The following is a 27,986-nucleotide window of genomic DNA, read 5'->3' as shown; positions in this document are numbered from 1 at the left end:
GCTATTCCCATGCATTGACTACAATCTGCAATCCAAACTGGCTGAGCTCCTCTTCGAGTGACTCCAAGTTCCTCTTCCCACTGTTGCTGATTCCACTAGCGCTCAAACTGTGAAAGAGACACAAGTGTGAGATATAAATATTTTGGGGTGCCCCTTCAGTTCATGTTTGCCAACAGAAATCTCTGAGCAGCATGCTGGTATCATATTTATGTTCACCTTTTCAAACTTGCCTAATGCAATGCCAAAGTCATGGAAGCATGGGAGGAACCCACGTTGTATGGTATACCAGTTCATCTCAGGGTACACTCATACACATACCACTCATTCATATGTACCAATTACCTTAACATGCATGAGGAGCACAGAAGTACATGAAGGAATACCAACAGATACATGGGGAGATTGTGCAAGCTGCACACACATAAATGTAGGTTACTGGAGCTGAGAAACTACTCCACAGACCAGTGAGCTACTGGGCCACTCCACCCTGATGACACTTTGAAACTGTAACTGAGGGTCTAACAGGATCCATCTCAATTGGTCCTCGCTGTAGACATCCTAGTAAGACAGTTGAGATGAGGTCCACTTGTGGCAGAGACAGGTTTGATCCACCCAGTTTATATACAAGATTCACATATTGGTTTATTACCTCAGAGGATTTTGAGTTTTTCAAATAACAGCAAACGTTTAGAAAAGATATATCTATATCTGTTACTGCAATGAGAGATTAAAAAAGGCTTGATTGGTCCTAATAAGACGTACTGAGTACCAATGACCCACATTTGCAATAGCAGATACCCATAATGCACCAGTTAGTCAGTACTGTCACCTGAGATGACAGATACCTGGTAATCAGTGAATCACTGTTACTGGAATGAAAATGACTTCCCTGAAGATGACCATACAATTGGCCAAGACCCCACTGACACATCAGAAACTATTCTGTTGCCCTAAGCTTTTATTCAGCTGGATGTAGATGCTGCATTTAAAAGCAACTTAAACATATGCTTTGTTTACCTTAATTTTCCTGCTTTAAAATCTCCACTGTGGTAACTGGGAAGGGATATATTGGTGATAGCATGACTGAAATTCTAAAAGATAATACTCCCATAGTGCATGCATTGTTATGACTGGAGTCTTTCTTTCACTTTTCTCCAGGTTTCTATAGCCCTTCCCTGCAAAGTATACATTGTTTCTGCTTTTTTTTTTTTTTTAACTCCAAAGAATTCAAAATTGCCATTAATAAAATTTTTTGATTTACCATTTGAAAGTTTTATACATTTTGTTTCATTGTTCCACAATGCCATGTTTCTTTTGATGTGTTCTTCACCATCATTAGGAAATAAGATTCCCATTACTATGATGACTCTCCCATTGTTGGAGGTAGAGATTGTTGATGTCATCAGCATGACGGTATTTAGCTCGCCACATGAGATCTGGATTCTAAGAGCATTAAGTGTGATCATTTTTATTTAAAGTTTTCCTGATTACTGAATGTCTGCTTGTTTTTACCATACTTTGATTTTTTTGGTTAGTGGTTAGGATTGATGAAACATCGGTTTGACTTTCAGGGCCTGGCTTTTGATCCTGGTTAGGGCTGGCATCACCGTTAAGGTAAATTAGGCATTCACCTTGGGTGCAGATCATAAGGGGGAGAAAAACCCAGCCACACGGGTTAGCTACTGGTTGGTGCACTAATAAGCTTGGCCTAGGGCACAAAATAACCTAGCACTGGCACTTACCCTGGCACATATTTTTTGACCATGTGTCATGCTCCCAATCCTTTTACTTAAAATCTTATGTCTCTCATTGAGAACAGAACAATAATCACACACTGTTATCTAACAAGCCCTTAACAAAGCCTAAGTAAGACTAATTAATAGATGTGCTATAAGCAGCCCTGGGAGCCCCTCTGACCAAGAGCAGTCCCTTATATTTTTGTAACAATGGCAGATTTGCTGAGCCATCTTCATTTTGGTGTACATTTCCTCAATTCCTTGTGTACCCACTCTATTGATTTAGACAATTTCCATCTGTCTAGAGCAGAATCTAGGCTGACTGTAATATCCATCTGCTTTTTCCAAGCAAAAAGGTGAGAGATCTGGAGGCAATGGTGACCTTAGGAACCTTAACCTACACCCTCAGTTCCACACCACTGGGTCTTGCACCTGGTCATTGGACTTTAACAGGCTTGGTTAAATGCTGTAGGCCTGAAGCCCCTGTTGTTGTGATGGCCATGCTGTCCCTGCTTTAACTGTTTACTGAAATACATTGGGGACAACACTACCCTTCCCCATTTATTTAAGCACATAACAAAATATGGTAAAGGATTAAATAAAAGGTAATATTAAATACAATAAGCTAACATTTCCTATCTTAACACACTGTATAACCTCTCTAGCACAGTTACATTGTATAGGTAATAAAGGAAATGTTTTACAGTCCAGTAACACTGGCACACAAGGTCTGTCCTCTTGTGAAAAATGAGAAAACGGCATTCTGTTCTGGGCTGATTCTTACTTCCCTTGTCCTTTCCGTCTTCATTATCTATCTATCTATCTATCTATCTATCTATCTATCTATCTATCTATCTATCTATCTATCTATCTATCTATCTATCTATCTAAATTTTAGTGGAAAATAATGACATATCTTCTGCTTACTAAAAAAATTACTTTCAAAAATGTACTTCTTTTTTGTTTAATTAAATATTTCAAAGCAGAGACCTTCGAATATGACAGGTCTTATTTTGTTTATGCTGCAGCCCACTAAAGAAGAACATACCCCTGTCATTTTGCAGATTTTGTCTGGTCTGTTCCTTAGATGTTTTCCAATCTTTTCACCTCAGCATTATTGGTGGATTTCCAAATAATTCATATATTAATCATTGTTTTTTAGGTCTTGATTATCACCAGTCCATTTTTGCCCCAGTTTTGCTAATGGACCAAGGTGGCTTGTTTTCCTGTTGCACACTTGTTTTCTTCCGCCTTTCTGATCACGATCACACTTTTTACTCACTCTGTGTTTCATTTATTTGCTTTGCCATTAGTCTCTCTGCTGCTCAGCTCCATGAAACCCAAAATATAACATTTAGAGATCTCTCAAACACATGTCAAGATTTTGTGAAATGACATCCTGCTACCCCCTCAGCCGCCTTCTACTTTTCCATTGCTCATTTTCACGATCCTCCCCTAAGTCTGCTCTAATAGGAGATTTGTGTCTCTATGAGCTCATGAACTCAGCCAGCTGTCGATGCAAGTGGGCAAGACATTTCTCTGATTTCTTGGACCAGTACACTGCTGAGTGTGTGAGCTGTACTGCTGTTTCTCAACCAGGTGACTCCATGGTTCAATCCATTGTGTCCTTCTCTTGCCTTGTCATTTTGCCACCCCAATTTCATTGGGAGTCTTGTGCCTCCCTGCTTCTCCCACCTTTGAATGGTCAGCCTTTCTCTTCTGTCTGCTGTCTCTTGCTTGTTTAGTTGCCCTCTTCAGTCTACAGTTCTGGTGTTCATTTCCTCTAATAGTGGTCCTCTTTCTTACTGGAGGAGTGTGAAAGCAGACTCGGGGAGCTGGGACAGTGCAAGACAGGGAGGTCAGGTGCACAGACTCTACTGATATAAAAAATTTATTGTGTGACACCTGTTCAGATAAAATAAAATGCTGACATAATAAGCTGAGTCTCTTCTGCTGTAAATGTTATGACTTTTAGTTAATTTATACATCCACAAATTTCCTCTCTTATTCAATACAAAGTCTCAGGGCAGAATGTGGGTGGTGGGGGTGGTTAATTTAGGAACCCAACAAAGATGGGATGCCAATCCATCACATTGGATATTCAGTCACACTGGACCAATTTATAGTTACCAATCAACATAATACCCAAGTCTATGAAATGTGGGCAGCTCTGGGGTCATGGAAAGACCACAAAAGATCATTGCAAGGCATGTTAACTTTCACTGGGACAATTTAGATTCACCAGTCAACGTAACATAGAAATCTTCAGGAAATGGGCAGCTTCAGGGATAAAGCAGGAACCAACCCTGGATGAGTTACGTCCATCATAGTACAGTATATCTCACTGGATCAATTTAGCATCACCAATCAGTGTAATATCCATGTCTTTGGGAAATGAGCAGCACATCAGGGGCACAGCAAACAACATCCTAGGAGGGGACACCAGGCAATTGCAAGGCACACTATCTCACAGTAGGTCAATTTATTACTGCTAATTAACCTGATAATCAAGTCTTTAACATGCTGGCAGCACGGGTAAATCAGCAAACCCAAATGGACTGTCAACATTTAGTATCTTTATGAAATTTAAATAATGTGCAGGTATAAAAAAATAAAAAAGGTTCATATTAGATTGCACTCTACAGATGTACACAGAAGAGCTGAATATTTCTATAATGAAATCTCACCCTCTCTTATGCTGACGTATGAGTCACACTGATAAAAAGATCAATAATAAACATTTTATAATAAACAATTTTAACTCATTAAGATGTCATTAATGAATTCACATAGACACACTGTGTGTACTCACCACTATTCTATGCCCCCTATATAGTCCGCTCCTCACATAGCTGAGCCATCCCTAAACCCCTGATTCAAGACACTCTGGCTCCGCGTTAGTGGCATAAGACTGCTTCCCAAAGCCCACCAAGAAGCAACTCATACAAGGAGCATTGGGGAGCCAACATAACCATAGCAAGTAGACACAACATCTGTCCATGAGCGTAGCCTTTGAAATTTCTTCCAGCTTCCTGCTCATGTCAGTGTGCCCTACATCCATTTATTGTTGGATGCTGTAGTCTGACCTGGGTGTGTACTTTTTATTCTGACATTCATAAAGTCCTCAGTCACACACAACATTTACTTACCTCAGGGTCTTCAGTTTACAGCTGGCTTTTGTGAGCATCTCCCTCAGCGGATGCAGTAACAAGTCCTTTAGTTTATTGTGTTCCAGGTTCAGCTCAGTCAGCTGGCAGTGTTCTGTACAGATAGCCATCCAGAGAGCCATACAACATCCTGAAGTGAGTCCACACAGCTTCAGCCTGCAAAGCAGAGGAGAGCACAAATGAAGATGCCTCAGGCCTGCTAGTGTGCTGCTCTGTTTGGTGACTGTCATTTTGGATTGTGGACACTCATGATTTGGTGAACATTTAATGATACAACATTAATAAAGAGTGAACAGGAAAAACAGCAGCAACAGTCAAATAATAGCATCAGTGAACACTGAGATCTCAACTGAGAGACAACAGGTAACCTTTGCATAAGCCAAGCAGAGTGAGATTTCGTATAAGCTTACCTCCCTGGCAAGGTAGGGTGCACCTATGACCGATCATGTCTGGGATAGGATACTCCATTTCACTGAGTGGGTAATGGTGTCAAGTTCAAAATCCTGAGGGCCAGACCTGCTGTCCCTTAATAGCCATTGACAATTGGGATCGCTGGCCTTGTCACTAATGCCCACTCCACTTATGTCCTTATGTGGGGAAGGATGGGTAGGATGCCACAAAGAGAAGTGGGGCATTTAATATGGGAAATATTAGGGTGCAAACACCCACAGTGCATGTCACACGCTGACAGAAAGTCTAAATCAAATAGTCTCTCCCACATCAGAGACACAGGCACCTACCAACTAATACAAAACTCTTAAATGTGAAGGAGCTGCACCCACGTTTCCAATTAAAAGATGGATTTTTTGCCATTTTTGTTTCCATTTTGTTTGTCTTGATATTAATCACACAAAAAGGATAGTAAAACGGGCCAGGAGATGGAAAGAAAGAGCAAAGCAAAACAATCTCTAAACAGGTATGGTTCAAAATCAGTAATTCAAGAGGCAAGATTGTCAAAGTCAAAAGCTCAAATGATAAGACCAAGAGTGTCCTAACTCCCTATAAAATGCTTCCCTAATAGACTAACTCACATATGCAAAGAATTTCATGTAAATCCAGAAACTTAAATGACCAATAAGGCTGTGTTGCCATGATTTATATGTGTGGCATAATGACATCACATGCAGCACTTCTGGGAACCACATGGTAGTAACAAGGACACCATTACCAACAGCAAATGGTGCAACATGGCAGCTCCTGCAAATGGAAACAGTAAATAAAAATGACAATGAAAATATAAACAAAATAAATTAAAAATCTAATAATGTTAAAAAGAGCAACCCGTAAAACAAGAAAGTGTACAAACATTAATATTACAGTAAACAAAATCATAATATTTAGTGCAGATCATCAGGATAGAGACTCAGAATTAAATCCTCAGTAAGGGCCAGAGTGTCATTTAAATATCAAGTTAATGTATGCACATACAGTATATGGGAAATGTTCACAATTTACAGGAGAGTTGTGAAAAAATCTTTAGTTATTTTTAAGTGACAAATTAAAGAGTCATAATCAATTAAACCAAATGACTCTTGTCCAAGTGGAAGGCATGGTGGTGCAATGGCAGCACTTCTGCCTTTCTGGGTCTCTTTACATGTGGAATTTGCATATTTCACCAGTGTCTGTGTGGGTTCTCCTCCAAGTACTGCGATTTAACTTTCAAGTCTCACAGACATACAGGTTAGGGTGACCGGTGTCTATAAATTGGCCTGTTATGAATGAGTGGGCCCTATGGATTACGGTTAGGTTTATTTAGCTTTCCCTTTGAATCCAGTCTGTTGATATGCCCCTTTGTCTCCACTCACACTCTAATGAGTGATTGCACTCTCCACCCTGTAGTTCCTTTTGCCTCTTAGTTTCTCTCTGGCTGCGCCTATTACTTTTCATTTCCTTGTATAGGACAAGTTTTTATAACTTGGGATGTTGGCCTATCTGTTGTTTCTGGAAATATATTATTTTTTTTTATTTGGTACCAAATATCTGACCCCCACCAACGAGAAGGCAGAATGCTTCAGGAGTCTCCTAGATTCTATGTGTACTCCATTAGGCAGGGGGCCCTCTCATAAGGCTGAAGCTTTATTCATCGTTAGTATATATTTTATTAATATGAACATCCAAAGAGCAACCATTACTAAGTTCACAGAGACACACAGATGCAATGCTTACTCACCGCAGTCTCTCTAATTTACAATTTGGGCTCCTTAGGCCCTCACATAGTAGGCGTACTCCGGAGTCCTCAAGCTTATTGCCTGTCAGCTCCAGCTCAGTTAGGTGTGAGTGTCCAGAAGAGAGAGCTGAGGAGAGGGCTTTGCACGATCCAGAGGTAAGGCCACATGACTCCAGCCTGCAGAGACCGGGAGAGAGAAAGTAGACACGGTGAGCTACTGAGACACATGGCCAGGCCCCTGAAACAGTCCATTCTATGCCACATGGTCCACTATACTAGAAAGATACAGTGGTGTGCAAAAGTATTCAATCCCCTTGAAAATCGATTATAATTTTCTGCATGACAAAAGATTTGTGCACATATTTATTCATTCAATGTTTTTAATGTGAACTCTTATGATGTAACATAAACCATTTTATGTAGATATTTAACTGATGAAGAAGAATTCAAAAATTAAGAGTATAAGAATTCACATTAAAAATACTGAATGGATTAATATGTGTACAAATATTTGTCATGCAGAAAATTATGACAACTTTCATGGGGATTGAATACTCTTGCATACTACTGTAATACTTTATTTGTTCCAATTTAGAAGCAATGTGCTATCAGTTTTCCTAAGAGGAGACTCAGTATCAACTCCAGTACCCGTATGGGGCTCCATGAGAATTTTGTGATGCTCTATCCACATTTGTTCTGGAGATACTCATAAATGGGCGGCACGGTGGCGCAGTGGTAGCGCTGCTGCCTCGCAGTTAGGAGACCCTGGTTTGATTCCCGGGTCCTCCCTGCGTGGAGTTTGCATGTTCTCCCCGTGTCTGCGTGGGTTTCCTCTGGGAGCTCCGGTTTCCTCCCACAGTCCAAAGACATGCTGGTTAGGTGGATTGACGATTCTAAATTGGCCCTAGTGTGTGCTTGGTGTGTGGTTGTGTTTGTGTGTGTCCTGCGGTGGGATGGCACTCTGCCCGGGATTGGTTCCTGCCTTGTGCCCCATGTTGGCTGGGATTGGCTCCAGCAGAACCCCGTGACCCTGTGTTTGGATTCAGCGAGTTGGAAAATGGATGGATGGATGGATACTCATAAATGAAAATTTCCATAGTTTCTTCCTGGTTCAGAGAGGGTCATGCCAAGGTTGCCCACTATCCTTCCAGTTTAGTCATAGTTTGCTTTACTGCTGCACACTTGCAAGCAAATACATTAAAATACTGTATACAAAATATATTTTTTATAATCTTCTACAGCAAACATGTAACAAAAATATACTTAATACAATAGTTAATAAAAGGTGGGCTATGCAGCCATCCATCAACAGAAGTGATGTTTTTGGCATTAAAATTCTAATGGGGCCACTCTAGCATTTTCTTAAATGTGTTCAAACGTCTCTGATGTAATCATTAATTCTCCCAACAATATCTGTCCTTCTTTTGCAAGTTCATGCACCTCTAATGTCACAAAATCAACCAAACAATGGAATGATGGTGCCTGGTATGTCACCACTGGCACAAATTCATCGTGATACCTCTGATATTGTCATCATCTGACAAACTAATATTATTTAATAATGAAAGCTAAGTAAAGTAAGAGCATTGAAACTCCAAAATGCTCAGGAAAATCAATTGTCTATAAGCTGTGTGTAACAGCAACACCTCAAGTTTAGAATCAAATGGTTTTGAGGTGAAAAGGGACAAGAGAAAAATAACATGTGGTTAGGTTTGCTAATCCTGACAACACTAGGGGGCTCTGCCCCCTGCTCGCTTCGCTCGCCAACCCCTGGTGTTGGGAATGACAAAGAGCGTGATGTATGAATGAGATATAGAATAGTGTGACGGTGTAGATGATGCAAATAGAAAGCAAACAATAAAGTGTGTGGCACAGTGTAAAGGTTTATTTGAAAATTTCTTTGTACACGCCGTTTAAGTGTAAAAGGTAATTCCAGCTCAGAACTTGTAAGGTCATTTAAGATGGTTATTGTTGTGATCAGAGTCAAGTTTGTCAGAGCTTAGAAAGAGTTGTGTCTCTCCAGGAAGTAATGGAATGACTTGGGTATTAATGTTTTCCACATTAATATTTTTTGGACATAATATAGTGCGTTGTGTTAAAAGGGGCATTTGGTCTAATGAGATTGCTGTTCCAAATGTCTCTGTAACTAAGTTGTCGCAGATAAAGGCTTGAGGAATTGTAATAATATGTGCCTGAAGTCCAGCTGTATTGGTGAGTGTACCATCTCTCAGTTGTAATAAGCAATTGTTATGATCTGGTTCTGGACATCGTATCTTTTTTACTAACTGTATCTTTTGAAAGCAATGCCAATTGTCTGCGTATTTTAAGGTGCACTGAACAATAGCTGAGTGCATGGCATCTGGAAGAATAGCTAATTACTGTCTAAAATCTCCTCCTCATAAAAGTACCTTTCCTTCAAATCGAATATTATTATTCATAAACGTTTGTAGATGTTTATGAATGGTGTTGAGTAAGTGACTTCATGCCATTGAACATTCATCAATAAACCACATTTTTTCAAGACGGATGTCACGTGCAGTGCCACCGTTAATGTTCATAGTGGATACCGATTTGTAGGATCTAATGTAGTTGATAAAGATTTCACTTTCAGGTACATCGTCAGTTATAAGCCTCTGTAGATATTCAGTATATGAATGTAAAGAAGGCAGTCTAATTTGACCCTTTTGACAACAACGTGTAAATGTATAACTTGTATTTCCAGTTGTTTCTTCAGGGAAGTGAACTGAATGACAATGATTGCAAATGACATTCATTAATCCGAATGAATTTTACTGGTGTATGTTTTTCTTGTGCCGTTTGAGAGGCGCGTTGTTGCATGTGTAGTATTTGGGACGTGTTGTTTTGGAGCTGTAATCGATTTGCCTGTGCTGTGTGAGAAGCCCGTTGTAGCCTTCGCTGCCATTAACGTATGTCTGAGACGGGAGGTGTTTCGTTTTGAATCCGTGCCTGTTGCGATGCAGCACTTTGATTGATAGTTTGCGTCATGTGGATCTAGGATGCTGCGGTGGGTTGACACCCTGCCCGGGATTGGTTCCTGCCTTGTGCCCTGTGTTGGCTGGGATTGGCTCCAGCGGACCCCCGTGACCCTGTGTTCGGATTCAGCGGGTTGGGAAATGGATGGATGGATGGATCTAGGATGTAGATTTGTGCATATTTGCGTTGTTGATTTGTTTCAGGGTGCACTGTTCCAATGCGATGCAGTATTTGTGCACATATGCGAAAGCAGTATGGGCCATTGCCTTTTGGTGGCCTGATATTTACTCCGGTATATGCAAAAGCAAATGAACCATTGTAGGATCTAATGCAGTTCATAAAGTTTTTACTTTTAGGTACATCGTTAGTTAGAAGCTTTAGTTGAGCTTTGCGTTTTTGGAGTCGAGACATTTTTTCTTTTAGAAATATGGATAAGTAATAAGGAGAATTGCACTCACTGTTAATATGGAGCCTTTTCTGCGGTTGAACGGTTAATAGTGCCTTATTGTAATGAGATCCACCTATGCTGCATAGCCGTCTATTTTGTTGTTTCTTTCGTTTTCGTGTGTTTGTTCCTGTTATCCTTTCCTTTTCGTTTTGTACCCGTGACCGTGTATTCATGACTTGTTTCTTTCTCAGCATGCGAAATATGGATAAGTAATAAGAAGGATCGCAGTCACTGTTAATATGTTTCTTTTTCTGCAGTTGAACGGTTAATAGTGCTTTATTGTAAGGAGATCCACCAATGCTGACACCTATGCTGTCTAGTGTGAAGGTGTTGATCGCGCGAGCGTCTTCTTTCTTTTTGTGTTCCTGTGTCTTGTTGAATCCCCCTCTTTGTGTGTGTCCCGTCCCATGCTTGTAGGGTCTGTGGGGTGGTTTTGTGTTCTTTTTTTTGTGTTCCATGGGCTTGTTGAATCCCCCTCTTGGTGTGTGTCCCGTCCGGTGCCTGGAGGGGGGGGGGGGTGCCTTGCTGTTGTGCGCGAGCCTCTTTTTTTTTTTTTTTTTTTGGGTCTAGTTTCGTGTGCAATGTGTTTCGTGCTTTGCTTGCGTTTGAATACTTTTTTATGTGCCGTTTCCTTTTTTCGGTGCTCTTTGCGCCTCATTTCTCAATTTTTCCTGTGCTCACTCCTTTTTTCTGTGGTCTTGTCCGCCCCTCGCGGCCCCTCATCCGCCTCTCTCGCCCTCTTCTATCCGCCTTTCTCGGCTCCTCAGCCGACCCTCGCGGACTCTTTTTGCGCCTGCGCAGTACGTCTTTTTGCAGCTACGGCCCATTGCCGGATGTGCCTGCGTCCATCATCCGGTTTAGCATTCTCGGTTAGTAATATGGATTATTCATAAGGATCTAGGAGAAATAATGTACCACGTTGTATGCCAGTTAACAAAGTAACATGATTGGTAGGGCAATAGGAGGGCAGAGTCAGAAATGTGCTGCAGGTGGGCAGTTCACAGGAATACTGGTGCATATTCAGAATTAAGTGAACCTTGATGTCCTCCCTTGGCATCAAAAGACGAAGTACTCTTTGCAATTCTAATCTGATCCAGAAAGACACTTCCGTTGTGTCCTTGGAACCAAGGAATCATTTATCATCAATGATTTCACATTGTGGTATATTTCTTTCTTTCTTCCTCGATCTACAATGCACCCTTTACATGATGACTTTTGGCATAGACCTAAAGGGGTGTGGAGCCTCCCTGTTAAATCAAAGCCTGCAGAACCCAACATAATAGTAAGCAAGGAAAGGTGATCACAGCCATTGCATTACAGAAAAACTATACGTAACTTATAAAATAAAACAAATCTGAACAACCGTGAGATCTCAAGATTCAAGATGACTATTCACAGCCTCACATGAACTGCTAGACACCACAATCCATTCCAAAATGACACCAATTTCCAAACAGGTCTCCACTGATAGTTTAATACAGAACACAGAAGATGTTACTTTATTTCAATGCAATGGACAAAAGTGGCAACCACCTAGACTAAGAATTTTCACTGGAAACTTCATGAACTTTGCTCACAGTTGTCACACGGGTTCAATTACTAGCTTATCTTGAACAAGGCTAAAGCTTTGGTTTATCCTTCTCTGTCAGAATGGCAAGAATCAAAATTAATCAAATTAACTATTATATATGTATCAGTACCATGATCTCCCTATCAACTCCAATGAACTATTGGACCAACAACCGTAAAAGACCATGAACAGAGCATCTCATAATGTCGCATCACATCTGCCTTCTTTCTCCTCACTTCGGAGTGGTGGCTCTGAGGTTAGGGATCTGCACTGGCAATCGGAAGGTTGCCGGTTCAAATCCCGTAAATGCCAAAAGGGATTCTGCTCTGTTGGGCCCTTCAGCAAGGTCCTTAACCTGCAATTGCTGAGCGCTTTGAGTAGTGAGAAAAGCGCTATATAAATGCAAACAATTATTCACTATCCATCTACATATCTTACCTGCTTTTGTCTTTCCTTATCCGACAAATGTTGTGGCTTCCAGGCATTTTATTTTTACCTTACAGAGCAAATTTTTCCAGAGCTCATTCTTTTGCAGATATGCTGTAACCCAGTTGTTCTCAGACAGTAGGAACTGGTTAAAATAAGGGACTGAGCTCAAACTTGCCCTAAAGTGGTTACCAGTAGAACTGCCACATTACTACTACCTGCTTTAGAAGGTTCTTATTGTTACATATATACAGAGTACAGGAAATTCTTACTTGTTTATACTAATCAACATGCTATACGTCGTGATCAGTAAATAGAATCTTCTTCTTCTTCTTTCAGCTGCTCCCGTTAGGGGTTGCCACAGCGGATCATCTGTCCGCATATGGATTTGGCAAAATTTTAGAATAACTTTTCTTATTTTAAAACTGCTCTCTTTCTTGCCTAAAAAATCTCAGAACACTTGCATACACATAGAGTATATTGATACTGGGTACAAACATAAGGGATGATGATAGTGTAGGGATCCTGTTTCAATATAAAGAGTTTACACAACTTATCCAAAACTGAAAAGTAAAACAGCAGAGACTCATGTAAATCCTTTAAAATGTCATTCCTTTCCATAATGATGGATGTCTGACCTCATATCTCTCATTTGAAAGTAATGTTTGGTCTGAATTCCTTAGGCAAGATTTAAAGAGGTCCATAGAGCCACCATTAATAAACTCAAATTCAGAGACATGCTTGGTGTTTACTCATTTGAGCTTTTTTGATTTATTCAGATAAATTCATGGGTTCTTTCATGTCATTTACTCACCCCAGCTTCTTCAGTTTACAGTTTGGACTTCTCAGGCCCTCACATAGCAGACACGTTCCTGAGTTTTCCAGTATGTTGCCTGTCAGGTCCAGCTCAGTTAGGTGTGAGTGTTCAGAAGAGAGGATTGAGGAGAGAGCCTCGCACGATTCAGATGTGAGGCCACATGACACCAACCTGCAGAGAAGATTGGAGAAGAGGTGAATACTGAGAAGCATGAAGAGCTCTATCGGATTTATCATGGTCAATGAAACAGTCCAGTGTAAGGAGGAGAAAAACACAATGAATTACACATCTGACCCAGTGGAAGGTGTACATCCCATAAAGTTCACATACTGGTGTGAATGGGCCTGATTAAGGTTTCCAAATTAAAGAGGATGATTTCACTTCCACATTTGTTTAGAGAATATCTGAGCAAGCTGCAGGGTGGCACAGTAGTTAGTACTGTTGCTTCATTGGTCCAGCTCATCAGCATTGTTTGTATTTTCTCTCCTTGTCTGTATACGGTACTTGAGATTTTCTTCTGGACTCAATGCATAAGAGTTTAACTGCCTTATCCAAACTGGACCCATGTGGGTGTGATGGAATCAGCAAAGGCTTTGAATCTGATGCTACCAGGATGGGCTCTGGCCCCCAAGACCATGTAGAGGTTTGAGAATGTTACATTTTTGAGCATTCTGTGAATTTCTAGAAATCTTCCTTGCTTCATATTCCTTCTGGGTCTTTGGCCCTAGCTCAATATTTTTGCTTCTTTCCCTCTTCTTTCCCATTATTTGTTAACTGTGACCCATTTTCCCTTACGAAGACAGCAAAAGGCCTCCAACCACCATCAGTTACTCAGATGTGCTGCTGATTGTGTCTTTGCCTAAAGCATTTTTGTGTTAGTTCTCCTTGTCTGTAAGCTACATTTTAAGACAATAAACATTCTGTATGCTCCTGTGAAGTTCCTCTGGTTTTCAAATGCTGTTGTAGTCTTTAGATTCCCGGTTAAAAATTTATCTTATACATTTTAAACCAAAATGGAGTGCTCTAGAAGAGACTCCTTACCCAAAAAACACTAACACAGTCCAGATAAATAATGAGAAGAAAATTTTACTAAGAAAAATAAGTGTATAAGGAAAGATTTAATGTAAGGAATACATACAATATAGAAATGAGAAAAGAAACAAGAATGCTTTTCTAGGCCTGCTTACACTTTCCAGAACTCTCTAACAAAAATATATGATTACTAGACAAAGAGCCCGTTTCGACAACGTAAGATGAAACGGGCACGAGTGGAATAGTAATAAGTGTAAGTACCACAAACCTGATATAGGTGTATTGAATGAATGCGTAATTGAATCAGAATGCGTAATTAGGCCTTGAGCTGTAGTCAAAATTGCCTTTCAGGCCTCTAGAGCTTTAATCGAAGTCGCCTTTCTCTTTGAATTTTTGCGGCCGTAAATCTGCCGCCTGCCAGGATGTTGGGGTTGGATGTCGGTCGAAGTCACCTTTCTCTTTGAATTTTCGCAGCCGTAAATCTGCCGCGATGTCAGTCTCGTAAGGTTTTTCGGGCAGCTGCACAGAAGGCGACTGCGCATTCGGCTTTGGACGGACGGACGGACGGACGTGAATGAGTGAGTGAGTGGGTGAGTGGGTGGGTGGGTGAGTGGGTGGGTAGGTAGGTAGGTAGGTAGGCTGGCGAATTATGTATTAAGATTTCTCTCATTCCTGCCTCCTAATCTTTGTCTTCCCCTTACCAGACAAGCCATTGCATCAGCTCTTCTCCCAACTCCAGGCTCATTTGACTGACCCAGTACAGGCCCTAAAAAGGCTAATCTTGGGACTACTTCTGGTGTCAATTAAATCTGGTAGGTGCTTCCAGTTCACTTGTATTTTCTATGGAGACTCATGCAAAAATAAATTTACCAGCAGCCTTTGTGGGAACCCTAACTATAGCAGCTGCAGCTGCCTATCTGTGGACTGGAGTAATATACAGTAGCTCCTTTTGAACTAGTCATCATGGCATCCTGTCTAGATAAAGGTTTCCCTATAGGGATGTATACTGCCACACATTTCCCCTTTTTCTGCCTACGTTCCCATGCAGATTTATAAATTTGAGTGTTCTGACATTTAACATTTTACAAATCTAAACAAACTTTTATTAAGTTTGCTTGGTTCATATAGAATCTTCCATTACGTTATTTTTTAAAAATAGCAAAAGGGTTCAAGGCATCCAAAAGTCCCACAATACCAGGTCAGGGTATTCCCTAGCCTGCCTAGAATAGACATTACTGAAAGTATCCAGACCCCCCAAACCCCTAAGACAGGCCTACAAAAAAAAAAGAAATGGCTTTTTAAGTTACAAAATGCTTAAAAATATACTTTAAATGTTTCAAAAGACACAAAAAAATGCCTCTCTAGGGTAGTGTTTGATCCGTATGAAATATTTGACTTTGGTATTGATACCAGCTTTTGGATCTCAGTACTGGTTCTGACATGGTACTGAAGCATATAAGAGATAACACCCTAGTATATCTCACTTCCTTTCTAAAAGCTACAGTTTCACTTTGAATTCTCCAGTGCGGTGCCTACAGCCTGCCTACTGGGGGCTGCTTTAGGGGGATTTTCTCACATGGAGTCTAGAGCACACCTCCCTGTCTTGCTCTGGGCTGGTTCCATTCTGCTCCCGTCCACATTCCTGTTTTCCCCTTTAAAAGGCATTTGAGTTGGCCTCATAGAATGGTTGGATTAAGGGGGCAGAATCACACAGATGTGAGTAAACCTGTTTATGACTTTCTTTTTAATAATAATAATTCATTACATTTATATAGCACTTTTCTCAGTACTCAAAGCGCTATCCACACAGGGAGGAACCGGGAAGCGAACCCACAATCTTCTACAGTCTCCTTACTGCAAAGCAGCAGCACTACCACTGTGCCACAGTGCAGTCTGAATTGATCTATTGATACCCATCCATCCATTATCCAACCCGCTGAATCCGAACACAGGGTCACGGGGGTCTACTGGAGCCAATCCCAGCCAACACAGGGCGCAAGGCAGGAACCAATCCCAGGCAGTGCGCCAACCCACCGCAGGACACACACCCACACACCAAGCACACACACTAGGGCCAATTAAGAATCGCCAGATCTATTGATATACTTTTCAAAAAAAAAAAAAAAAAGATAAATGAAAAGACAGAAGGTGACCAGACTTTCTCTTTTTCTTGATGATGTTCTCTTCTGTACTTGAAACAGCATTCTGGCTGATATTTATATAATCAAAACATTGTCTGGGACTTTGTCTTGATCATTACTTAGACTGTCTAAACAAACGGAAAACCTTCAGATTTTGTCCAATCAATGTGCTACACATACGTGTTTTGTGGTTAGTTTTACTCACATACAGCGTAGGGTTTGTTTAAAAATAAAAAAGCAAATATGTCAGTTTGACTCGAGTGACAGTTTGGAGGACAGAGCAGAGCCATGTTCCAATAAACATCAATGTAAAAGAACAAAGATTCTAAAAAATCAGAGTACACATTTGAAAACAAGTAAAATACCCATGTCTTTAATAGGACATAACTTGTATGAAGTCAAATGTGTGATCATGAGAGCAGGCTATGTGACTTAAACTTCACATTTACTCTGAAAGCACAAAGCTGCTTTAAAGGAAGCGAGATCATTAGCAGAAGGACTATATGATGACACTTTCCTAATTATATTTCTAAATGTTTAAAAAAAAAAAAAAGAATTTTTAAAACCAACGAGGGTGTCTCCTAGGTTAGAATGCAGGTAGCAATTGTCACTTCTACTTCTATAAAACATTTAACCTTTTAAGGACCATGCAAGTTCTTTAATAGCTTACTAAGTAACTGAATATAAACTTGATGTTTAAAATGATTGGATTGTTTGATTAGAATAATTAATAATGGTCCACTACATATGAAGACATGTGTGAAGTTTTGATTATATCCCTGACACTTTGCAAATACAAAATCTGGCCACCCTTTCATCTAGATGCTGCTTTGGTGTGCATTTCACTAAGAAAAGCATTTAAAAATAAGAAATTCACACACATGTCTGCAAGATGCAAGGTGATCTCAGCACAGCAGACCAAATTGCTAACCCTGACACAAAGGTATGTCGTTACAGGTAGGAAGGAAAACGGTTTACAAGCTGCTATGCGTATGCACTTCTATGCCTGTAATGATTCATCAAAAACTTCAGATTAAAAAAAAAGCCACATGCACGCTATCTTTTCTTCTTTTCTGGTGTATGCAGTTATATAGTAAAACTGTATTGATTATAAGATGAATGATGTATAAAGTTATTTTAGTATTATAATTTATAACTTATTTTACAAGAATTTTCATGGATGTTCATCAACAGTCTGACCCCCTGCTCAAGAATGCAGGAATAAAGTTGACTCGCCCGCATCTGCTCACAACTATTAAATTTAGATCCTCAATGCAAATAAAAAGCCAAAAAATATGAGTCGGGTTTGCAAGAGTGTAGACCTTTAGCCTGCAATGCCAATACCGTGCATCAGAGAGCGGAAAAATGAACATCTGCATCTAAGGTGTTTCAAAACTACTCTTTACTTCTGCTACCTAAAGTAGCGAATTTCTAGTACTGTACCATTTTAGAAATTGGGTTTTACGGTACTTTTTCAGTACTGTTATACCACGCAACCCTACTCTAGGTTAAGGAAACCATAAACCTCTGGCTAGAGAGACAAATCCATTAATGATTCTTTATAAAGGAAGAACTTATTTTAAATAAGCCAAAGCAGAAGAAAAATTATGACTAAAATGGCAACACATACCAAACAAGTCCAAGTCCACAAACCAGAAAAAAAAACAAAAAAACAAGTAAAAACTCCAGAACGACAAAAACAAATAGATAAAATAAAAGCAATCCATAAAAGTCAATGAACCACTGAAGGATTCACTCTTCAACCTCACAGTATAAAGGCTGAGGGCGGCCCTTCACTCGTGATGTCAGAGTGGCTCCATCTCTTGGTGGTTCCACCCACAAAACACAAGGATTATACTCAAGTGAATCACATAGTATATAATTAAAACAATATTTAAAATAATGGTACAATGACAAAAAGTTACATTAAAACAAGGAACACAAAACAAATAATAATTAAATACAAATATCAACTAGACAAAGAATAAACTTAAGCCAGGACAGAAACCTTGACTGAACCATTATATCTGTTCATTTTTCTATTCCTTGCTTCTGTATTTGCTCTTTTACTTTTGGCAGCCAAGAAATTCAACTATTATTCATAGCACATTGTGCTCTGCATATTTAATATACTTTTCTTTCATATGCAAAGCCTGCCTAGGAAATATTCTATCATATACAATGTATATATTTTATTTCTATTTATTATGCTATTTTGCTCGCTTTTCCTTTTTATTATATACTAGGGGGCTTACCCCCTGCTCGCTTTGCTCACCAACCCCTTGCCTGCGCTACTTTGTGTCTCTGCCGCTCGTGTTGTGAAGAGGGGGGCTGAACGCACCCCAAGGAGATGCAGTCGCTCTTCCGAAACCCCCTCTTAAATGGTGACACAATGGGAAACAAATACAGTTTTTTTTTTACCTCATCTTTGCTTGATCAGCTACTGGCTTGCTGCTGTTGCTGTGCCGCGTGATCTGCATCTCGTTTAAAAGCCCGTACAACAGCTGTCTTTGTCATCTACTCTTTGTCTTTTATTTCCGGCCCCGGGCATGGTTAAATCTGTTGGCACAAAGTCTTGTCTTGCGGGACGTGAGTTCTTGATATTTTTTAGTTTATAATTTACAAATGGAATAAGAATCTGAAAATCTAACAACATCACATTAAAGTTCGATAAATTCTGAAAAGAATGATACCAAACATACTGTATATATGTAGGTTTTAAAATAAGCCAGATTTAAAGCATGACAAAAAACATGACAAAAAACGTGACATAAAATTATTGCACTTTTTGGCTTAGGATTTTATATATATATATATATATATATATATATGGTTAAAATAGTTTACTGTCAAATAATGCAAAGAGTACGCGACACGTGTTTCGCCCTAATTCTGCGAAACACGTGTTGCGTACTCTTTGCATTATTTGACAGTAAACTGTTTCAGCCATTCTATGATCTGCTTCTCACAACTGAAAGAGGGCATGTGGCGGATGTTAGCCGACTTGCTGACCAACCACAAGCGTTACCTGGTAGGTAACCACCCATACAATCAGATTGTGATTCAGACTACGAATGCCGTGAATATATATATATATATATATATATATATATATATATATATATATATATATATATATATATATATATATATATATAGTAGATTGCTTCACAGCTCCAAGGCACTACATTCAGCTGATGTTTTGATTTTATGTTTAGCATTTTAAGGAATTGGCACTGACAGATTTATTAAGTATTCCCACTTACCTCTACATTTGATTCACTATGTGTGACTGCCACTGCACTTGAAACATTCATAAATACCCCCCAAAACCCCCTCACTCAGCCCACTCACCACATGGTCTGTAATTTGCAGAGTGGGCTCCTCAGCCCCTCACACAGAAGACGCACTCCTAAATCCTTCAGATTATTGCCAGTTAGTCGCAGGTCAGTCAGGCAGGAGTGTTCAGAAGAGAGAACCGAGGAAAGAGCTTCACAAGATCCAGAGGTGAGGCTGCACGACACCAACCTGCATAGGTGAGGAAATGAAGACACAGTGAAGTTACTGAGACACAAGGACGGACTCCATCAGATCATTCAGGTTATTTCTGGGTCTAGAATAACTGAAGTTGTCTACACTGTGGACTGTGCACCTTACAAATTCACCCCAGTATAAGTGCTAGAGCCTAACTGGAGGAGTCAGTCTAGGATAAAATCAAATTTCCACGCTTGCTTACAAAATATTTGACAATTCTACCAAGACCCACAATTCATCCCTCTACTTTTCCTTTTTGTAAATAACAGAAAGGCTTCTATCAAGTAAATCCTAAAAATGTGTATTTTAAACATCCACAGTATGTACAGCATATTTGCAATAATTTCTTAATGATAATGAAAAACTCAAATAAGCAATTTTCTCTTCTAGTGATCATTTAATGGCTTTCTAAGTTCAGGGTTGTCAATTTCTCTCAGGCTAAGGAAGGGTATCCTCGTTGGCTCCTTGCCTTCAGTTATAGGGAAGCACTAGGAGGCAGGAAGCTATCTATGTGAGTGATTCCGGACTGCAGACATCAGGGAGCAGCTGGTGTGACTCTTTGTGAACCTGATATTGTCTGCATTATGAGGAATCCCTATGTAGAAGGGAAACCTGGCTAAAGGATACCTGAACAGAAAAAAAAGAAAAAGGTTACAAACACGTTGTTGAGCTATCATCAGAAAATGGAGTGAGAGTTTTAATATGGAGGCAAAGAGCCCAAGGCTGCAAGCCAGTTGGCCTTTAGATTTGATTAATTTATATACCATACAAATTTGTATTTTGTAGCTACAGGCCAGTTAGACAAAACAATAACCTGGACACTGACTATTATACTATGAGAGTCTATAAACTGGGGAAAGCTCCTAGGCATAGAGTTGTTTGCAGAGAATTTAAAGGGTCTAAATGAAAGTGATGAATGAAAACCGCAAACAAAAAGACTCATCTGTCCATTGCTTGTGCCAATCTGATTTTTTTTACCATTTGGCCTGTGCACAGATTTAAACACATTGTTTTATCCAGGTTATCTTTAATACTGGCATCCTACAGCCATCAGTGATAGATTCATGGACACTCACACAGAGACACAAACACATACACTACACACTTACTCCATCACTGTTTACTCACCCCAGGGTCTCAAGCTTACACTTTGGGCTCCTCAGGCCCTTACACAGTAGGCGCACTCCTGAGTCCCCCAGTTTATTGCCCGTCAGGTCCAGCTCAGTTAGGAGCGAGTGTTCAGAAGAGACAGCCAAGGAGAGGGCCTCACAAGATTCAGAGGTGAGTTCACATGACAGCAACCTACAGAGATGGGAAAGAAGAAGTAGACACTCATGGAGTTACTGAACCAGGCAGATGGACAAATATGAAGGGTGAAGGGCTCCTTTAACTAAACCATCACTACTCCTAATTCCTAGACCTGGTCCATTGAAGAGAAATCTGCTCCTCCTCCTCCTCCTCCACCACAAGAGAGATATTAAACATCTGCCTCATTGGTGTACCAGTATGCCAGTAACCTCACATATCCTCATATATGAATAGGAGAGGCATTAAGGAGCAAATTAAAGGAAAATTTCAATTCCATGTCTGCTTAAAGTCAATAGTAGTCACCTCTATGTCACCAAAAGAAAATTCCCAGCAGCACTGTGGTTCATATCCAGAATTTAAAAGGTTATCTGCTAAACATTCACATCCTTGAGGAATTTTTTGTAAAAAATCAATGTACACAGAGGAATAAATTTTTTGATCAAAATAATACATGCTGTGATAGATAGATAGATAGATAGATAGATAGATAGATAGATAGATAGATAGATAGATAGATAGATAGATAGATAGAAGCACTTTGAGTAAATGTGAATCAAAATGTTGATAAAGTTAATCCACTGATGCAGGGGGGCTATAAGTGTCAAAGGAAGGATCAGGGAACACTGCTGGAAAAGTTAATCCAGCAATGTATCAACTCTTATATGAAGAAAGGACTTAAATACCAAGTATGACAGCAGCTTCCTCACTCACGGTTATGTGTGGACATGATTACAGTAAATAAAATTTACATATGAGAATGAAGAAATTAGATGTTACTTCTACTGTTTAATATCAACCAAATATCCTCTTTTTTCCTATTAGTACAACAGGTCTTGATCAATGTTCCTTACTTTTGTGGTTCACAACTGATTTTGACCGTTTAATTTCTGCTGTAGGCAATCACCTAATTCACTTACATAGTGTGTCACAGATGAGTACATGGATTCTACGTTGCAATGCAGAAGAATGCAAGGCATTTTTTGATTGGCTTTTTATAATTTCTTCTTCCTTCCCCTTTCCCTTACTTAATCAAAAAGCATAATATCGTTTACTTAAACATTTTATTTTATTATGCTAATAGGCCATCTGTTTTTATTTTTTTTTTACTTGTCAGATAGACCCTAAAGCAGGAAAGGTCATCTTTCCTGTGTCAAATAGACGCGTTCCTAAAGAAACTGGAAATGGTCCTAGGTCAGCTTACTGCACCCTGTCTTATGACAGATGGCTGTATGAATAACCTGCCGTTATAGCAAAACGGCTTTGTCAGCTATTAACCCTAAGTGCCTTGCAAGCAGTTAATTTTTTCTTTCACAATAGTCCAAAGAGTCATGGTTAGTCTCAGTCGGGATGAATTGCTTGAGCCAAGCTAATTGATCCCCAGACCTCTGATACCCATTAATTGTGAAGTGGCCCTCCTCTGAAAGCAGTAGTAGTGGACCTACTCCATGTTTACTCACCTCAGTTGTTTTAATTTACAGGTTGGTTTTCTCATGCCATCACACAGCAGGTGTATTCCTGAATTGCAAATATTGTCACTGTCCAGGCGCAGCAGAATCACCTGTGAAGTTTCTTCACAGAGTACAGAGGAGAGGGCCTCACAACATGGAGGTGTCACGTCACATGCCTGCATCCTGCCAAGGTGAGGAGAGGAAGATAATGACACAGACAGACAGACTGAATGAAGGGCTCCTTCAGGTAATTCAGTACTGTTTAAAATTCCCTTGTTTTAATTTTAGTTATGGAAAACACATATTTATAAAATGCAATGTCTCCCTCTTGCTCTACAGTTAAATATTAAATGTGTGTTATTGGACAGAAGCATTAGAAAAGTCAGAATCAGAATCAAAAAACTTTATTAATCCCAAAGGAAATTACTTAAGCCACAATCATACACTTACTCATTTACTGACCCACTTTAATTTTGTAGGGAGCAGAGGCTTTTACTGATAGCTAAAAGTGCCTACATTTAGAAACAGTCTATTAAATTTATCTTTGTGTAACTGTGACAGTCCTGGTCAGTGCCATGCTCCCTAGTTGAGACTCTTGAAGCCAGATAGTTGTAAAATGAAACGAGGGCACACACAGTCAGCAAGGGGTTGGTGCAGAAACGCCAAGTGCTTTTATTCAAACCAGTCCAAAGTAAACCATGTCCAATAGTGCAAGTGTAAGATCTTCAATAAATAATCCATTAAAACAAAGGTGCTAAATGGAGGTTGAAAACAAGCAATAAATAATTCCATAAAAATGAGGTTAAAATCCCAGGCAGGTCCTTCAATTAAAACACTTATGAGCTCCAATGCCTCTCTCTAAAATCTGGCATCACCTCAGCGTGTTCCCTGAGGATCTTGCAGCATAAGGATATGCCTGACGACATGTGCAGTCATCTACTAAATACTGGATTCGGGTTCCTACTGCCAGTCTGTCAGCGTCCATGTGACTCTCCTCTGAACCCCATGCAGGTCTCCCTCAGACTGTCTGTTGGCATTAGAAAGGAGATGCTACACAACATGACCGCTCCTACTACTATGCGTTGTTCTAAGGAGCGCCCCTTCTCCACCACCACAAATGAGCTCAGGCCTGCCACTCGCTTCCTCAGGTCATACTCCTGACAACCTGTCTCCACTCTTTACAACACGGGCTCCACACAGGGCTTCCTCTTTCTCCTTCTTTAACCTCCATTTGTTTGTTTCTCTCATCCTTTTCTTGATCTCCTCTCTTCTCTGCTGTGTAGACTCCATTAATACTGCCCGATTAGGTGCAGGTATTGTCCTCCACCTACTCCGAGGTGTGAATGAGGCCCCTGACTGATCTGCTCGCATTTGCACATGAATGCTTGATCAGCTAAGCACCCCAATCAACCCTGGAGCAGCACCGGCACGTGCACACCTGCACCATTTTGGAGCCTGCACGCTCTCTACCTGATTATTTATTTAAACTCGCTATTTGCCATTGAGCTCTTAGCACAATAACCTGGGTAGGTTTTAGAAAAAAAAACCACATAGCTTTATTAAAACAACTTGCATTCTAATTCAATAAAGCAGAATAAGAGAAGAATAATGAACATAAACAGCATAAAACTGCGTAAATTCTAGCTTGATAGTCACTAGTGCCCAACTGGTCTATCCACTGCCTGAGTAGTTACAGGGATGGGAATGGAAATTAAAAAAGAGGGTAAGAGAAGTGAGACATGAAAAAAAGGCAAGAGGGGAGAAAGAGGCAACCATGCCTACGGAGTAAAACAATTCTAGAAGAATCCTGAAGCGAAAAGGACTAGACAGGGAAACAAAACTTTAGTAGAACGCTAAAAACAACAAAGAGACAAAAATGAGAAAGCTTTAGGAATATGCTAGAAGAAAGAGAAAACATTTCTAGTAAACCACTAAAGTGAGAAATCTATATCAAAATCTCTATCAAAATGGCAAAAAGATGCAGAAAGGGAAAGCCATAGCAAAATGCTGTAGCAGCACACTGAGGTCCTGCAAACCCCTAAACCTAACCTAAACCTCAGCTGTGTCTTAACTTAATCACACTGACCTTACAGAGAAATCAATTATATTTGTTACAAAATAAGGGAAAATGCCTAACAAACCAGAAACAAAGAAAAAGATTAAAATGCACAGAAATAATTTACAAAATGAAATAGCAATCCAGGGAAATTGATTAATTCAGTAAAGTAGCAGTTATCAATGGGAGTAAAATGAAAAGGATATTGAACATCAAAAATAGTCAATCAATGAAAACTAAACTAAATGTTTAGCTTCTAAAAGGGAAGGAGCAAAAGACACTTGATAATGTAAAAAATATGAAGTGAAGAACCCAAAACTTAACTCCTGCCTAGCAGAAGAAACTTAAGCTAAAGCAAAAAGCTAGCAGAAAGCCAAAAGGTTGGATGAATTACACAAGCAATCACTTTCCTGACCTACTCAGTAACTGGAGTGTAACTAACAATACACCTGCCTGGTAAACACTCAAAAAAGAATATAAAATGTAAAATAAACATAAACCAGGGGACATACCCTCAACATAAATGTGCAAATGGAGATGTGTTCATGGGCCCAAACAGTAAAGGAACACTCTCAATTCAAGAATGCGGGCATTGCCAATTAGCCCTATGCTCACTGGTTATTTACTGAGATCAACAGAGAAAAAAGATAATGCTCTCATTGGAAAGAATCAAGACGTGACAATCAGAGAAGTTGCAGCAGAGAATGGAATAGGGTACGGTGCAATTAAATAATTTATGCATGGCTATGATAAAGTTCTATCATAAGAAACCTTTATACTTCCAGAAAGGTAGTGTCAGTTGGGATGGGGTATTGAACATCTTGAAAATGATTAGGGAATGAAAGTAGCAAGGCAACTGAATAAAATAAAAATCAAAGATCTGGCTGGGGTCAAAATGAAACAATCATCAGAACCAGAAACAACTAAAACTGAAAGCCAGAAAATTGTTGCCAGGGTTCTGATACTATTTTTTTTTAATTGAGCCAACTAATTTCTTAGCAAAGTTGTTTAATTTTAGAGAGGATCAGAAAACTTTGATGCTGGAAGTTGCACAATGCCATCTTATATTAGCATGGAATGATGACACAATTTGTCACAAAATGGCAGCAACAAACATTGCAGAAGATGGAGTCACCTGAACAACAAACAAAAAAAAGTAAACTGCCAAAAATTAAACAGAGCATAACTCAGGATGCCAAAGGCTGGATTCATAACAGATACATACTTTTAATCATTACTTTTAGTACATCCCTCACTCTTCAAAAAGTGAACTAGAATTTAAAGAGGACACAATGCCTCAATATTTGATAGGGGCAGGATTAATATGGCAGAAAACACTGGTATTAGTAACTCTCATGGAAAACATCTGTTTGTAGAGACAGGAAAAGTAAAGTCTTCAAGGTTTTGTTACTCACAAGACATTGCGGCAGCAGCTGAGCCCTGGTGCCAGTCTTTTCATACTCTCGTGGGTCAGATTTATTTTATACAGCCGAAGCTCCTCAAGTTCTCCACAGCATTTGATAACTGAGCCCAGCACAGCACAGTCCAGAGGTGATAATATTATGCTACTAAGGCTCAGCTTTAGGTCCTTTCCAATGGCATCACGAATTAACTTTTCATTTTGAGTCTCATAGAGCCAGTGGCACACTCGTAGTAATTCACTTGTATCCCTGCTCCCCAGAGCTCGTTCAGCTTTCTCCTTCACCCATTGCAGGATCTTCACTGACGACTTCCTAAGAAACCAGCCAAGAATTTCTTCCAGTTGTTTCGTCAAAGAATATCGTGCCAGTCCTGCAAGGAATCGAGTGAAAATCTCAAAACGACCATCTGTACAGGAGTCTAGCCTCTCAAGCAGCTTCTCTATGTCATCTGATGAATCTAGGAAGAAGGAGCAGGCAGCCATAAACTCCTGCAACGTAAGGTGAAAGAATGTGTATGTTATGCATTCCTCAGTATTTTCTTCCTGCAGGATTTCTTTTAGGAACCCAGAGAGGAATGGAGAAGAGTCAACTGACTTGAGTCCAAAGGAGAACATCTCAAACTTGTCATAAAACACAAGAATTCTGTTGGCTACCCCATGAAAAGCCATCTTTCCTAGATTCACCAGAATCCCCCTCTGGTCCTCTGCCTGTCGCTTATGATTGGTCAGGATGTTGTAAAGAAACATGACAAAGAGTTCAGTAACAGTTTTGGGGGCCTTTTTTCTGTCTTCCTCATTCATAGTGAAGTAATTCCTTAGCACAGAGCAGATGATCCAGCAGTATGAGGGGTTGAAGCACATGGTGTAGAGGATGGCATTCTCCTCCACATACTGAAAAGCCTCCGAGCCCAGATCTTCATCACCAAAGAATTTCTTAAAGTACATCAGCCTTTGTTTGGGGAAGAACCCTAAGATCTCTGCAAATCGGTCAACTGTCCCCATATCCAGGGACTCCAGGGCTGTTGGTCTGCTTGTAAGCAGGACTGAACAGCCCTTCAGTAATGTCCGTCTGATCAGGCTGGTGATAAGGACGTGGACAGGGAAGAATTGTTCAGGGTCTGAACAGAGTTTCTTGTGTGTGAAGTCCAGTTTATGCTTGTACTCATCCAGCCCATCTAGTATAAAGAGCAGATGTTTGGGTTTCTGCAGGATTTCCCTTAGTTTCAGGTCATTGAGATATTTATAGTATCTCACAATCAGTCTAGTCAGATGCATCTGAGGCTCTGTCTGGTCGTCTAGGAGATTGAGATCCCGGAACTTAAACAGGAACACAAATGTAAACCTCTTGTTCTGAGTGCCCCTGGCCCAGTCAAACATGATCTTCTGTACCATGGTAGTTTTCCCAATCCCAGCCACTCCGCTAACCACCACAATGTTAGGTGCAGATTTACTGCCTGGACTTTTTCTGAACAACTGTTCAGTCCAGATTTTCTCACATTTCTCCTTTGCCCGCTCTTCCACCATTTCTGCATGAGTTCTCCCAGTCTTCTCAAGTTCATGGTGAGTCTCATTATAGGTCCTTGTGTACTGCTTAATGACCATCAACTCTGTGTATTGAGTCTCAAGGCCCACAGCATTGGCATGGGGCACTCCAGGGTGGGTTTGGTATTCCAGATTTCTTGTTGACCCAAATATATGATCTCTGTGGGTCTTCTGCAAGCC

At 40.0% G+C, this 27,986-nt stretch overlaps 1 protein-coding gene across 1 annotated transcript; it reads right to left on the bottom strand.

Annotated features, from left to right (window-relative positions):
• Window position 1: 1 nt before the first annotated feature.
• Window positions 2–27,986, bottom strand: LOC114662561 (NACHT, LRR and PYD domains-containing protein 12-like). Its single transcript, XM_051931451.1, has 9 exons — window positions 26,260–27,986; window positions 22,798–22,971; window positions 21,161–21,334; window positions 20,600–20,659; window positions 19,853–20,026; window positions 13,323–13,496; window positions 7,074–7,247; window positions 4,886–5,059; window positions 2–107 (listed from the first exon to the last, which is right to left on the bottom strand). The coding sequence occupies exons 1-9, from the start codon at window positions 27,864–27,866 to the stop codon at window positions 2–4; spliced, it is 2,817 nt and encodes a 938-aa protein (XP_051787411.1). The 5' UTR covers window positions 27,867–27,986.

Source organism: Erpetoichthys calabaricus, chromosome 1 (genome assembly GCF_900747795.2).
Source record: "Erpetoichthys calabaricus chromosome 1, fErpCal1.3, whole genome shotgun sequence".
In the NCBI taxonomy this organism is placed as follows: Eukaryota; Metazoa; Chordata; class Cladistia; order Polypteriformes; family Polypteridae; genus Erpetoichthys; species Erpetoichthys calabaricus.
The sequence above is the reverse complement of the archived record's forward strand: the minus strand, read 5'-3'. Positions and strand labels throughout refer to the sequence as shown.

Bases quoted from the DNA above. Each gene is read 5' to 3' on its own strand.
- LOC114662561 (XM_051931451.1), bottom strand. From the start codon at position 27,866: ATGGTCATTAAGCAGTACACAAGGACCTATAATGAGACTCACCATGAA. The intron at 13,497-19,852 runs GTGAGTGGGCTG...TCTTCTCTGCAG, and splicing joins TGCAAATTACAGACCATGTG to GTTGGTGTCATGTGGCCTCA. The intron at 108-4,885 runs GTAAGTAAATGT...TCTCTTTCACAG, and splicing joins TGTAAACTGAAGACCCTGAG to TTTGAGCGCTAGTGGAATCA.